Source organism: Canis lupus, chromosome 1 (assembly GCF_011100685.1).
Source record: "Canis lupus familiaris isolate Mischka breed German Shepherd chromosome 1, alternate assembly UU_Cfam_GSD_1.0, whole genome shotgun sequence".
NCBI lineage: Eukaryota > Metazoa > Chordata > Mammalia > Carnivora > Canidae > Canis > Canis lupus.
Genome location: NC_049222.1, coordinates 113,861,016 through 113,875,057, shown reverse-complemented (window position 1 = coordinate 113,875,057; position 14,042 = coordinate 113,861,016). Strand labels below are relative to the sequence as shown.

General features: G+C 51.3%; 1 protein-coding gene across 1 annotated transcript in view; it reads right to left on the bottom strand.

Annotated features, from left to right (window-relative positions):
• The window catches only part of NUMBL (NUMB like endocytic adaptor protein), a 26,272-nt gene extending 12,230 nt beyond the window's left edge, over positions 1–14,042 (bottom strand). The window contains 7 exon segments of the mRNA XM_038528845.1: positions 6,006–6,146; positions 7,102–7,176; positions 7,262–7,336; positions 8,552–8,662; positions 8,664–8,692; positions 10,368–10,452; positions 13,958–14,042. Of these exon segments, the coding sequence (XP_038384773.1) occupies positions 6,006–6,146; positions 7,102–7,176; positions 7,262–7,336; positions 8,552–8,662; positions 8,664–8,692; positions 10,368–10,452; positions 13,958–13,981 (540 nt within the window). The 5' untranslated portion in view covers positions 13,982–14,042.

Genomic DNA, 14,042 nt, shown 5'->3' with positions numbered 1-14,042 from the left:
TCTCTGTGTCTCTCATGAATAAATAAAATCTTAAAACAAAAACAAAAACAAAAAAAAGGGCAGCCCCGGTGGCGCAGCGATTTAGCGCTGCCTTCAGCTGGGGTCGTGATCCTGGGGACCCTGGATCAAGTCCCACGTCAGGCTCGCTGCATGGTGCCTGCTTCTCCCTCTGCCTGTGTCTCTGCCTCTCTCTCTCTGTGTCTCTCATGAATAAAAAAATAAAGCAGAGAGAGAAGCAGGCTCCATGCAGGGAGCCTGACGTGGGTCTCCATCCTGGGTCTCCAGGATCAGGCTCTGGGCTGAAGGCTGCGCTAAACCACTGAGCCAGCTGGGCTGCTCCTTTTTAAATCTTCTTTTCTTTTTTTAAGATTTTATTTATTTGTTGAAAGAAATTAAAGAAGACCTAAATAAATGGAAATACAGCTCATGGATTGGGAGATTTAATATTGTTAACAGCAATATTTCCAAAGTGGTCTACAGATTCAATGCAATCCCTATCAAAATCCCAACAGACTCTTGCAGAAATAGAAAAGTGACCCTAAAATTCACATGGAATTGCAAAGGACCCAGAACAGCCAGAGTAATTCAGAAAAAGAGCAAAATAAAAGAACTCACACTTTCTGACCTAAAATAGTACTCCAAAGCTACAGTAATCAAAATAATGTGAAACTGCCATAAGTATAACATAAATCAATAAATAGAATTGAGAGCCATTGTGAGATGACCACACATCTATGGTCAATTGATTTCCATTTCAGTAAGGGTGCCAAAACTATTCAATGGAGAAAGAACAGTCCTATTAAAAAATGGTGCTGGGACAACTGGATATCCACATGGAAAAAATGAAGTTGGACCTGTACTTCATATCACTTACAAAAATTAACTCAGAATGGATAAAAGGCATTTTGAAATGTAAGAGCTAAAACTATAAAACTCTTAGAATAAAACATGGAGTAAATCTTCTCAACCTTAGATTTGACAATGGATTCCTAGATATGACACCGAATGCACAAACAACAACAACAAACAAAAAAAATAGAGAAATTGAACTTCATCAAAATTAACTTCAAAAGATACTACCAAGAAAGTGAAAAGATAACCCATAAAATGGGGGGGGGGGGGTTTTGCAAATCATATAACTGATAAAAATCTAGTATCCAGCATATATAAAAAGTTCTTACAACTCAACAATAAATGGACAACCCAATTTTAAAAATGGGTAGGGCAGCCTGGGTGGCTCCGTGGTTTAGCACTGCCTTTGGCCCGGGGTGTGATCCTGGAGACCCAGGATCGAGTCCCGCATCAGGCTCCCTGCATGGGGCCTGCTTCTCACTCTGCCTGTGTCTCTGCCTCTTTCTGTCTGTGTGTCTCTCATGAATAAATAAATAAATAAATAATAAAATAAATAAATAAAATAAAAAATAAAAAATAAATTAAAAATGGGTAAAGGGGGATCCCTGGGTGGCGCAGCAGTTTGGCGCCTGCCTTTGGCCCAGGGCGCGATCCTGGAGACCCGGGATCGAATCCCCCATCGGGCTCCCGGTGCATGGAGCCTGCTTCTCCCTCTGCCTATGTCTCTGCCTCTCTCTCTTTCTCTCTCTGTGACTATCATAAATAAATAAAAATTTTAAAAAAATGGGTAAAGGATTTGAACAGACATTTCTTCAAAGAAGATATACAAATGGCCAATAAATACAGAAAAAGAGGCTCAACATCATGAGCCATCAGGGAAATACAAATCAAAACCACAGTGAAATACCACTTCACCCCTACAGGGTGGCTATAATTCCAAAAAAAAAAAAAAAAAGAAAAAGAAAAGGGGGAAAGTAGTAAGTGTTGGCCAGGATGTGGAGAAATTGGAACCCTTGTACTTTGCTAGTGGGAATGTAAACTCCTGCAGCCGTGGTGGAGAACAGTTCAATTCCTCAAAAAAGCTTATAGATTTACTATATGATCTAGCAATCTAGCTTCTAGGTCTAGACCCTAAAGTATTAAAAATACGTATTCAAACAAATACTGGCACACCAATGTCGATAGCAGTGCTATTCACAATAACCAAAAGGTAGAGACAAACCCAAATGTCCATCAGTAAATGAAAAGATAAACAAAATGTAATACAGCCACACACTGGACTATTATTCAGCTCTGAGTACTGAGACATGCTATGACATGGGTGAACCTTGAAAAGATTTTGCTAACTGAAAAGCCAGTGGCAAAAGACCACATACCGTATGATTCATTTTGTATGAACTATCTAGAGGAGTTAACTCCACAGAGACAGATAACAGACTAGTGGTTGCCAGGCTTGGGGAGGAGGGTGTGGGGAACAGGGAGTGATGGCTTAATGGGTCTGAGGTCCCTTTGGGGTGTGATGAGAATTTTTTTTTAAGATTTTTATTTATTTATTCATGAAAGACACACAGAGAGAGGCAGAGACATAGGCAGAGGGAGAAGCAGGCTCCCTGCGGGGAGCCAGATGCAAGACTCGATCCCAGGGTCCCGGGCTCACGACCTGAGCCGAAGGCTGATGCTCAACAATTGAGCCACCCAGGTGCTCCTGGCGTGATGAGAATATTGGGAACTAGAGAGAGGTGATGAACAAGCAAGGCTGAGAGCATACTAAATGCCACTGAATTGTATGCTTTAATATGATGAATTTTGTGTGAATTGCACCTCAAAAAATAAAGTTACACTTGGGGAATCCTGGGAGTTCTACTGCTTAATGTTTAAAACCTGAGGCTCAGAAGTGGAAGGGAATTCAGAGAAGGTCACACTCTTGCCCCAGAGGGGATGGCCTTGCTCTTTTCTTGCTTTGATTCTCACCCCCAAGTACTTTTCAAATGATAGCAACTGGGATCCCTGGGTGGCGCAGCGGTTTGGCGCCTGCCTTTGGCCCAGGGCGCGATCCTGGAGACCCGGGATCGAATCCCACGTCGGGCTCCCGGTGCATGGAGCCTGCTTCTCCCTCTGCCTGTGTCTCTGCGCCTCTCTCTCTCTCTCTGTGACTATCATAAATAAATAAAAATTTAAAAAAAATTATTCAAATGATAGCAACTGGTCCTAGTGACTGAACATGTGTTAGGGGACTCTGTGTAGAACTTTCTCCAGGTTTCTGCGACACACCTGTGAGCAGCCACTGCTAACACCCCCGTTTCATGGGGGAGGAAACTGAGTCCCAGAGAGGAAAGTCACTTGTGCCTAATGTCCCACAGCTAGGTGGTGTGACACTGAATCCACGCTGACCATGTGGCAGCGTGTCTTCCAAAAATAACCGCAACAAATTTCTGGCAACCGCACACTCTTTCAGAATTTTGTCACTCCCCTGTCAGAGGTGGAGTCTGTGTTCTCTCCCCTTAGCCTGGGAAGACCTCTGTGACTGCCTAGACCAAGAGAATAACCACAGAAGCAATGCTGTGTGGTTTCCAAGACCAAGTGCACGCAGGTGACACAGCTTCCTACTGGTGCGAGCTCTGTCACTGTCTCTCTCCCAACTCACTTTGGAACCTGGCACCACTATGTAGGCAGTCCAGCTCTCCTGAAGCCCCCCTTGCTGGAGAGACCTTGAAGAGAGGTCCCAAGATACATGAAGAGTGGGGATATCTGGCCGGTCTCCTGGGGTTACAGCTCCAGACACCATCAGATTGGAATAACGTAAGAGACCCTGGATCCAGCTCTACCCAGCTGAGCCTCGTCCAAATTCCTGACCTACAAAAGTCCTGAGAGATAATAAATGATTGTCATTTTGAGCCACTAAATGTTGGAGCAATTTGTTATGCAGCAACAGATAACTGATACAGTATAGCATGCTGTGCTCAGGAAATAAGCCGTTGCTAGGGGCTCTGGGTTTCTAACATCTCCATGCTAGCCCCTGGGGGGCACTAATCAGAACTGACTAATCAATCCTGACACCCTCACATTTGTTTTCCACCCCCGATTGAGGTCTGAGACTGTGTGTATGAGTGAGGAAGTAGGAGGTCCTGATCAGTTTTGGGAGTTCAGAGCTCTTGGGGTGGGGATTCCTGAAACAGGACGGAATCCTGTTAAAATCTGGGAAGGACACATGTCGTTTTACCTGCCCAGCATCCATTCCCCCTGCTTTTTTTTTTTTTTTTTTTTTTTTTAAAGATTTTATTTATTTATTCATGATAGTCACAGAGAGAGAGAGAGGCAGAGACACAGGCAGAGGGAGAAGCAGGCTCCATGCACCGGGAGCCCGATGTGGGACCCGATCCCGGGTCTCCAGGATCTCGTCCTGGGCCAAAGGCAGGCGCCAAACCGCTGCGCCACCCAGGGATCCCCATTCCCCCTGCTTTTGATAACAGCACCCCAAATTCCCTTTGGGGAGCTCCTCTTCAATGTTGAATAAGTCAGTCTGTGTGCTCTACCCTCCCCAGACTAAGGGGAGGCCTGACCCCCCAGCCAGGCCAATCCCATGCCCTCTTGTCAGAATTTTAACCCGGGCCACTGGGAGGCTGGATTTATCTCTGCAGCAGTGAAGAGGGGACCTGTCCCCTCGTGTGGCATCTCCAGGCTGCTGAGCTCCCTGACCTTTCTGTTGCTTAATGCTCTGGTTGCCCTTTGATTCCTGAGATCCCTCCTGTATAACATTTTGGAGTTAAGTTAGCCAGACTGGTTTCTGTTCCCAGCCACCAAGAAACACTGGCTGAGGCAGGGAGCTGAGACTGTGCCTTCCTACCAAGTTGAATGAGGTCTGATGTCAGGGTCCAAAGGATAGGATAGAATAAAGATATTTTCCAACATTTTTTGCAACAAGCGATGTCCATGGACTACGTTCTGGCCAGTGGGATATTATTGTTACATGGCTCTTCATGCCTCCCTCTTGTATGTAGCTGGAATGAAGATGTGATGGCTGGAGCATGTGCACCCATTTTGGATGATGGAGTGAAGACCACACTCCAGTTTGGCAACAAGGTAAAGGAGCTGCAGCTCTCGATGAGCAGAGAGGAGCCACACTGATCCTGCACTGCCTGCCTCTGGATGTCTTTCACATGAAACAGGAACAGTCTTCTATCTCACTGAAATGACTGGCAGCTGTGGGCTTTCTGTCACAGCCTCAGAATCCTTTTTTTTAAAGATTTTATTTATTTATTCATGAGAACATGGAGAGAGAGGCAGAGACAGAGGCAGAGGGAGAAGCAGACTCCTGCAGGGGGCCCGACATGGGACTCGATCCTGGGACTCTGGGATCACGCCCTGAGCTGAAGGCAGATGCTCAACCACTGAGCCACGCAGTTATCCCACAGCCTCAGAATTCTAACTATGAGAATGTTTCTGAGAAGACAGGCCATTTATGGCTTTCATCAGATTCTCAGAGGGGACCTTGATGCCCCAAATGTAAAGAACCACAGACATAGTGAATCGAGGCTAAAAAAAGAATGGGTACCCTGGGGGTATCACTGAGAAGGGCCTGAGAGAGCCGGCTGGGGGCAGAAAAGTCTACAACTTGACCCAGGTGGGATTTTTATATAAGAATTTATAGAGCTGTGCCCAGACTACCTCTGCATATTACTATACGCATAATGACCCTCATAAAAAAGAAAAATAAGAGAAACATGTAGAACTATGTATGGAGGGCAGCTTGGGTAGCTCAGCAGTTCAGCGCCGCCTTCAGCCCAGGGCATGATCCTGGAGACCCAGGATCGAGTCCCACATCAGTCTCCCTGCATGGAGCCTGCCTCTCCCTCTGCCTGTGTCTCTGCCCCTCTCTGTCTCTCTCTGTGTCTCTCATGCATAAATAAATAAAATCTTAAAAAAAAAAAAGCTGTGTATGGAAAATGAGGAGGATGATAATTAATGTTTTCCTGAGCGCTTTTGATGTGCCAGCCATCGTTCCAAATACTTTGTATTAACCCACTCAAGCTTCCCCGTGACCCTAAGTTAGGAGCTGTGAGGACACAGGGCACAGAGAGGAGAGGTGAGTGGCTGGCCCAACCCCGCAGGACAGAAGAGTCAGCCAGCTTCCTCCCGGCTTTGGTGATACTCACAGAGTCCTTGAGTGCCAGGAAACAGTGGCAGATCCAGCGACGGGTGGTCCCATCACGGCAGATGTAGGAGAAAGCCTTGTCGAGGTTGCGGTCAGGGGCACAAAAAGAGACCTTTTCGATGGTCTGGTCTACCAGCAGGTCCTGGGAGGTGGCCGGGGAAACCAGGAAAGGGACTTGACTTATCTTTCACGGATTCATCCAGGACTCCCTTAGTGTCTGCTCTCTGTCCTGTCCTGAATGGGGTGGGGACCCTGACTCACTGAAACAGCAGTGGGTCCTGCTCACATGGGGCTTCTGGGTTAGTGTGCGAATCAGGCCCATCAGCAGAGAGGCACAGGCACGGGGTCAGGCCCAGAAGTGGGGGAGGCACAGGGACCCGTGGGAGCCACAAGAGGTGCCTGACTCAACCTGGTGAGGAGATGGCTAGAGCTTCCTGGAAGAGGTATTAACTAGGCAAAAAGGCAGGGAACAGTCTTTCGGGGTGAGGGAACTGCCTGTGCAAAGTTGTCAATCCTGTTTAGTTGTTAACCTAACTCTTGTCCTGTGCTGCTGCCTCCTTGGGCAGTCTCTGGGCGGGGAAATCAATGGTGAGCAAATAGCTACTCAGATCCGGGCCGCATGATGCTCCCTGCTGGCCGGGCACCCCGACAATAAACACAGAACAGCAACATCTACTGATCTGAGCACTTAAGCTGCACCTGGCAGTGTTACATGGCGTGAATGTACCTTCTCATTTATGGGGAGAGTCCATGTTTATCCACATTTTACAGATGAGGCAACTGAGGCATGGAGGGGTTAAGTCTCATACTCTGGGTCACCCAGCAGATCTGTGGGTGAGCTGGGATCTGAGCTAAGGCAGCTGCTCCACAGCCTGTGCTCTCACCCACTATCTGTGCCAGCTCATAATAACTGCAGGACTCACTTCTGAATTGTGACTACGAGGTGTGCCAAGATGTTGCAGGAGCACACAATCTAGGAGGCCTGGGAGGGAGGGACATCCTGGAGGTGGGTGAGAAGGCGTCCTGACCCCCAATTCAAGCAAGGGGTTAGAGAGGGGCCCGCTGGTGCCACCTCCCACCCCCCACAGGCCTCCTACCTTGGTCTTGTCATCCACCACTCGGAGCCCATCAGCCGACACCCAAAGGACAGACTTCACGGACTTCCGGCCCATCTGGGATGGAGGAGGAGGACACAGGGCCTGGTCAGAAGGCTGCCTCTTCTGGTCTGAGCCCCTCCCAGCCTCACCCCTCACTCACCGCCTTCAGCTTCTTCACAGCATCTTCACACACATGCATCCCCCGGGACTCCTCCACCTCCACATGGCCCAGGTACTTGGCGGGGGAGGAGATGGGAGGACAGAAAATAAGCATGGTAATCAATACCTTCCCAGTGTCCCCGGAGCAGCTGCGATGGGTCACACAAGGTCCCTAGCCCATGATACATATTCATTCACTCTGCGCCTCAGCTCTGTGAGGTAGGGACTCTGATATACAGATGGGGACACTGAAGCAAGCGAGTAGTACTGATTCCCATCTTGCCTCTCTTCCTGGGCCTTAACTCATTACTTTCTTCCTTCTGGGCATCAGTGCATCTCTGGGCCTCAGGACTGGCCCATCAATGACTAGGGGGAACTGAGGGATGCTCACCCCAGCTCGCTCACCCCGTGGGTGTGATGGCTCATTTGCCAGCATTTTCCCCAGGGGCACCAAGTTCCAGTATCCATAGCTGCAGGCCAGTGACACACCCTTTACTGGCTGCCTTCCCTGCCTCAGCCCCACCAGCATTTCCCACACCTCCAGATGGACCCCTTCATGCTCTATGCATGCTTCTGGGGGAAGGAGAAAAAAAAAACACACAAAAAATGGAGGGGTTGTGACCATCCGCTGAAGTCACTCACTCAGCCAGGCAGGGGCAGTGTTGGGATTTGAACCTGAATCTTGCTGTCTCCCTCACGGAAGTGCAGCATGTGTTGTAAAGAGGCGTGGTGGTTTTAACCAGATGGGACTGAACAGTAGAGAGGTGTCCAAATGCTACAGACTTTTGTGACCCTCCAGTACCTTTTGGAAGTTGTGAGCTCCTGCAGAATAGGGTGACTCCAGGAGAAAGATAACCGGGTACAGGAGAATGTGTGTTGGGGTTTTTTTGTTGTTGTTTTGCTTTCTAAAGATTTTAATCTATTTATTCATGAGAGAGACACACAGAGAGAGGCAGAGGGTGAAGCAGGCTCCATGCAGGGAGCCCGACGCGGGACTCGATCCCGGGACTCCAGGATCACGGCCTGGACTGAGGGCGGCGCTAAACCGCTGAGCCACCCGAGCAGCCCCTTGTGTTGGCTTTTGATCCCACCTTTGAAGGGCCCAGGGCGTGGGGTCCTGCTCCAGCAGGATCCACGGTTCTTTGGGAATGTGACGTCTCCTCCACACAGAACGTGGCCTCAGCCACCTGGCCCGGCACCAGGGACCCGCAAGCACACAGCGGAAGCCGGTGCCCCGCCCCAAGCCCCGCCCCAAGCCCCGCCCCCGCCCGCTCAAGCCCCGCCCACTCACCCTGACCGGGAAGCTGCACGTGCCCTTGCGCACCGCGTCCTCGTCCGCTTGCCACTGGTGGGGGCGCGATGCCTCGGGCACGTAGGCTGGTTTCCGCCGCCGCAGGCTCTGTCCGTAACTTATTCATGGTGCCCGCCCCTTCTGGTAACACAGGACAGGGGCCAGATAACGTGGGATTTGGGTTACAGGGTTAGGAGAGGTCACTGGGCCAGAGCACATGGCAGTCGGGGGATACCTGGGAAAGGGGGCAAGGGCAGGCAGGGAAATGCCAGAGTCGGCGGTGGGGATCCAGAAGAAAAAGTTGGGGCAAAGGTGCCTGGAGGTCTGGGAGGGATCACAGTTTTTAGCGGCCTGGAGACTGGGAATGTGACAGTCAAGAGGTAGGAGGATCTAAACTAATGGGAAGTCAAGACATAGGACAGTGCACAGGGGTTAGAAGGCATAGGGGACACGGGTTTTTAGGGGTAAGAGGTCAGGGGATGAGACGGTCAGCACAAGAGTTGGGAGTTGCATGGGCTGATGTGGGGGGTACTCAGAAAGTCCAGGGATTGAGGTCCAGAACCCAAGCCAGAGGGTATAGGGGCTGAGGGCTCATCTCCGTGAGGTACGCCCCTCTGACAACCGCGTCCAGTCTAAGGCAGGAGCCCCTGGGGCAGTGTGCACCTGTGACCATCAGAGGAAGGAGGGGGAAGTGGGGTGGCCACAATGGAGATGGGAACAGTCTTCATTGACTAAGACAGTCTCCACTGATTGATAGGCCATACTGACAGTCCTGGGAGGAGCATGAGGGGACAACCAGGATAGAGCACCGCCAGCAGATAGGGACTCTGTGTGTGTGTGTGTGTGTGTGTGTGCGTGTGTACAATTGGTATATTCCTTTTTTTTTTTTTTTTAATTTTTTTTTTATTTATTTATGATAGTCACAGAGAGAGAGAGAGAGGCGCAGAGACACAGGCAGAGGGAGAAGCAGGCTCCATGCACCGGGAGCCCGACATGGGATTCGATCCCGGGTCTCCAGGATCGCGCCCTGGGCCAAAGGCAGGCGCCAAACCGCTGCGCCACCCAGGGATCCCCAATTGGTATATTCCTGAACAGTGTCTAGATCTGAGCATGCAACAGTTGTCTATGAGTGTGTGTATTTCTGAAGACTGTATGTACAGAAGGACACAAGTCTGAGAATGGTTGTCTGTAAAAGTGTGTGTCTGGGAATGCTGTCTGTGAGGGGGTCTGTATCCAAGAGTGTGGTTGTTGTCTATAAGTGAAGGTCCCTGACAGTTGCTGCTGAAGAGTATCCAAGTGTGAGAGTAGTTGTGGAATGTGTGTCAGGGAACATTGCCTATGAGGTTGTGTCTGAGGGTAAAGCTGTTGTCTTTGAGGCTGTGCATCTGTGTGAGGGTGTGGCTATTGTCTTTCATGGCTGTCACCTATGACAGTACGTGATGGTGCGTTACCCAAGAGCCCATGCCACTGTTGGAGGTGAGGCTGTGTGGCTGTGGCTTTTGTTTGAGAGGATGTGTCTATGTCAGAGACATGTGGTTGTTGTCCAGAGTGTGAGTTCATGAGCGTTGTTCTGAGGGTTTGTATATGCAGCCAAGTGTCTGGGCAGATGTGTGAGAACATGAGATTGTGTCTGTGAGAGTGTGTTCACACGTATTATCTGTGACTGATGGTCACTGAGTGTGCAGGGAAGATGTTTGAGGGCATCCCCTCGTGAGTGTGATTAAGCCTGTGTGAGCACAGGGACAGTTCCTCTCGTCGTCCTGGGCAGACCCACGCACTCACTCAGCCCTTGCCTTGGCCCCAGCTGGTCACTCACCTGGCTCCGTCCTGGAGGTTTCGGGGGGCCCCGGGGCCCCACAGGGGGCTGGGGGCAGATGCTGCTCAGGCCTCCTGGGTCCGCCCTGCCCAAGGAAGGGAGGAGAAGGTGAGAAACTGGCTTGGGTTGGGGCTCAGTCCCCTACTTCACCCCCTCTTTGGCCAACAGCCAACACCCCCCTCCATCTCAGGCTCCCTGGGGAGAGCCCCGGTTGTCATAGCAACTGTTACTAGGGAGACCAGCCACCTGGTAGCAGGGGCCCAGGAATGAGTAGGTGTGTTTCCTGGCACATGTGTGGGGATGCCCTGGCCTCAGGAGGTCCTCAGTACCCAAGGGGATGGTGGGAGGAGGGAGTGGCCTTGACCTCTAGACACTTGTCCAGGCTCCACAGAAACATACAGTCACATGCATGCATGCACGTGGCTCATGTCTACAGTTGTCCCTGGCACCTGGTCACAGCTTTGCACGTGTGGTTATACACAGACACCACCACAGCTGCACACACCAGATCACACAGATACACATCCACAGTGGCAGCCACTATAACCACCTGGTCACATATCCATGTTCACAGACACAGGCATTTGTCCGCTTGAATACCAAGTCCCAGCCCCGTTAGGCACTGCCACAAACATCTGGTCACATCAGCTACTGGGTATTTGGTCACTTCTATTTTCTCCACATACCCAGAGCTGGGTCCAGGCACACCCGCCAGAGCGACACGCGTACAACCGCTCCCAATGATGTTTCCCCAGGCCCCTGCCCAAGGTACTCCTGTCGCAGCACCTAGAATCACACCTAGAATGTCACCTCCCCAAGTCAGAGGTCGCCCACCAGCACAGAGTCACACACAGACACAGTCACAGCCACACACACTTGTCACACACAGCTCCACTGGTGTATGTTGACATCTGGTCATGGGTGCATGCAGACGACACCGACACACATTTGGTTCCACGCTGCCACACCCGGTCACAGCCACATGTGCTTAATCATCTCCAGGCACAAGGCTGCACGTGGATACTCAGCCCCAACCATAGCAGCCACACCAACACACTGTTTTGGTCACATGCTGTCACAGTCACACACACCCAGTCATGGGGACACACATGTGGTCACAGTATCAGCCACACTTACATGGATAGTCTCCCCTAACCAATCACCAGGGATACAGATGGCCGTGGCCTATGAGTTATAGAGAAACAGGCACGCACACTGAAGACGTGCACAGAACCACCCAGAGACAACTGTCCCTAAGGATGGCCACACTCAGGTACAGCCAGACGGTTGCTGGCTCAGAGTCACAGCCATACACCATTTCAGAAATGGCTGTGTGTGTGAAGTCACACAGCATCAGTGTCCACATTACCCAGCCATACACCATGGCCATTATACAGTCACCCAATGTCCCATACCTGGCGGCACCACGTCACCCCACTGCAAACACATAGTCTTTTCTCATGCAAATGCACAGGTCACAGGGATAAGCATGTGGCCACGTACAATCACAGTCCCATGTGGACAGACACACAGTATCTCACAGAGAGACATCAGCACACAGTTTCTATGTCACACAGAATTTCTAGCTGCGTTTACACAGAAGACACGGTTCCTGGTAGAGCCATATACGCAGTCAGGATAGTCACCCCGTCACCAAATCACACAGATGGAAACACATGCAGCCCATCGTGCACATAGGGACACACACACACACACACACACACACACACCAGGCAGCCACACGGCTATAGACACACACACTCTCATAGGCCATGACACAGACACAAGTACATATATTCACCCAGGGTCACAGACATGCAGGTCAAGCACAAATATAGAAGCCACAATCACACATACCCCCACCCCCACAACACAGTTACCTGGTGCCATCTCACATAAACACAACTAGAGCTTGAGTCACACGCGATGAAATAACCCTCTAAAATAATCAGTCAGGGGTTCAGACCCCTACTCTGATATTTAACCCAAACCACACACAGACACAACTATAAAACCGCACAGTCACTTAGTATCAAAACACAGAGCTAGATGGAGACATTTATACCTGGTCACGTACCTAGATGTGGTCGTGAACACACAACTACTGTCATACAAGTCACAGTGCCATCACACAACCAGGCACAATGTGACTCCATATGCAATGGCAGGCACTACCCAGAGTTGCAGGGACAGTTGTGTGTCATACAGACATGTGTGACCCACATATACAATCAGTTAGAGACGCAACCACAAACATTCACAAGTCATTAGGAGAGAGGCACATGGACATAGAGTCAGAGACACAACTCTACATACACAGTCCCAACTCCACCTATAGAGTGTCAGCCACACACTTGCCCAACCCCAAACCCAACACACACACTGTCACAATCCAGATATAGTTACCGAAGCACATGCCAGGGTCACAAAAGGTGTAATCACAGACACAACCACACAGTCACAACCATGCACACACACACTCAAATACAGACTAAAAAGTACAGGGTTCTGCACAAGGAGCAGCTGTCACACACACATATAGTCACACAAATGCTAGGGTCACATACAGACACAATCGCACGCATTATTAGACACAACCACAAGCACAAAACACACGCACAGGATTCCTCAGCTCCAGCACACATGAGCGCGCACACAGAGCCACAGTCACATAAACACCGGGTCACACTCCTAGCCACCTCCCCATCGCTTGCTTCCCCCCTTCCCCCCAGGTACCACACACAAAGCCGCCGACACCCGCAGACGCTGCAGACAGATAGGGCTTCGCTCCATCCCTGGGGAGCCACCCCCCACCCCCAGCCTGAATGGTGGAGCCTGGGGGGCCATACCCAGGAGGGGGAGGCGGCGCATTGTCTGTGGGGGGAGGGGGGCGCTCCCAGGCAGCTGGGCAGCCCCAGGGACACTTGACAAGCCTTTGGGGGTTGCCTGAAATTTCCCTATTTTATTCAGGCTGGGTGGGGGGGTGAAGTCCCAGGCACAGGGACCTTGCTTCGAGAAGGGGCTATCCCTGGGACACCGCCCAAGGACTGGGGGAGATGCTGTGGCCAGGACGTCTCTGAGGCCTGGGCACAGACTATGCCCGGAATCCCCCCACCCTGGCCTTGGCTTGGTGGGGAAGCTGTGCCCAGGGACCCCATCCTCAAGACCTTGTCTAGAGGGCTGTGCTCAGAGACCACCTCAGGCAGGGAGGGGTAGGGATTGCGTCTGCTCTGGAATGGCCTCCTGGAGGCCTTGGCTTGATGTGGGGGTTGTGTCCTGGACCCCTATCCCCAAAACCTTGCCCAGGGAGTTGTACCTAGAATCTGTCCCCCTGTCCTTGATTTTTTTGAGGGCCAGGTCTACATCCACGAGCCCTATCTCCAGGGCCTGGGCAAGAGGGGGCCTGTGCCCCGGACCCCCGTCTCTCAAGCTTTTGCTTGGTGGGGACCCGTTCTGGACCCCCACCCGGGCCCACCCTCCCCAGCCTTGGCACCCTAGCTCCATCCGGGCGCCGCGGCCGCCTCCCACCCTCCGCCACATCAGCAGCGGCGCCGCCCCCCACCCGAGTCCCCCTCTCCCGCCCTTCTCACGCTGGCCGCCGCGCTGCGGGACATCCAGGGCCCGGGCGCCCCCGCCTCCCGCGGCCCCGGCTGGGCCCGGATCCCCGAGCGCTGC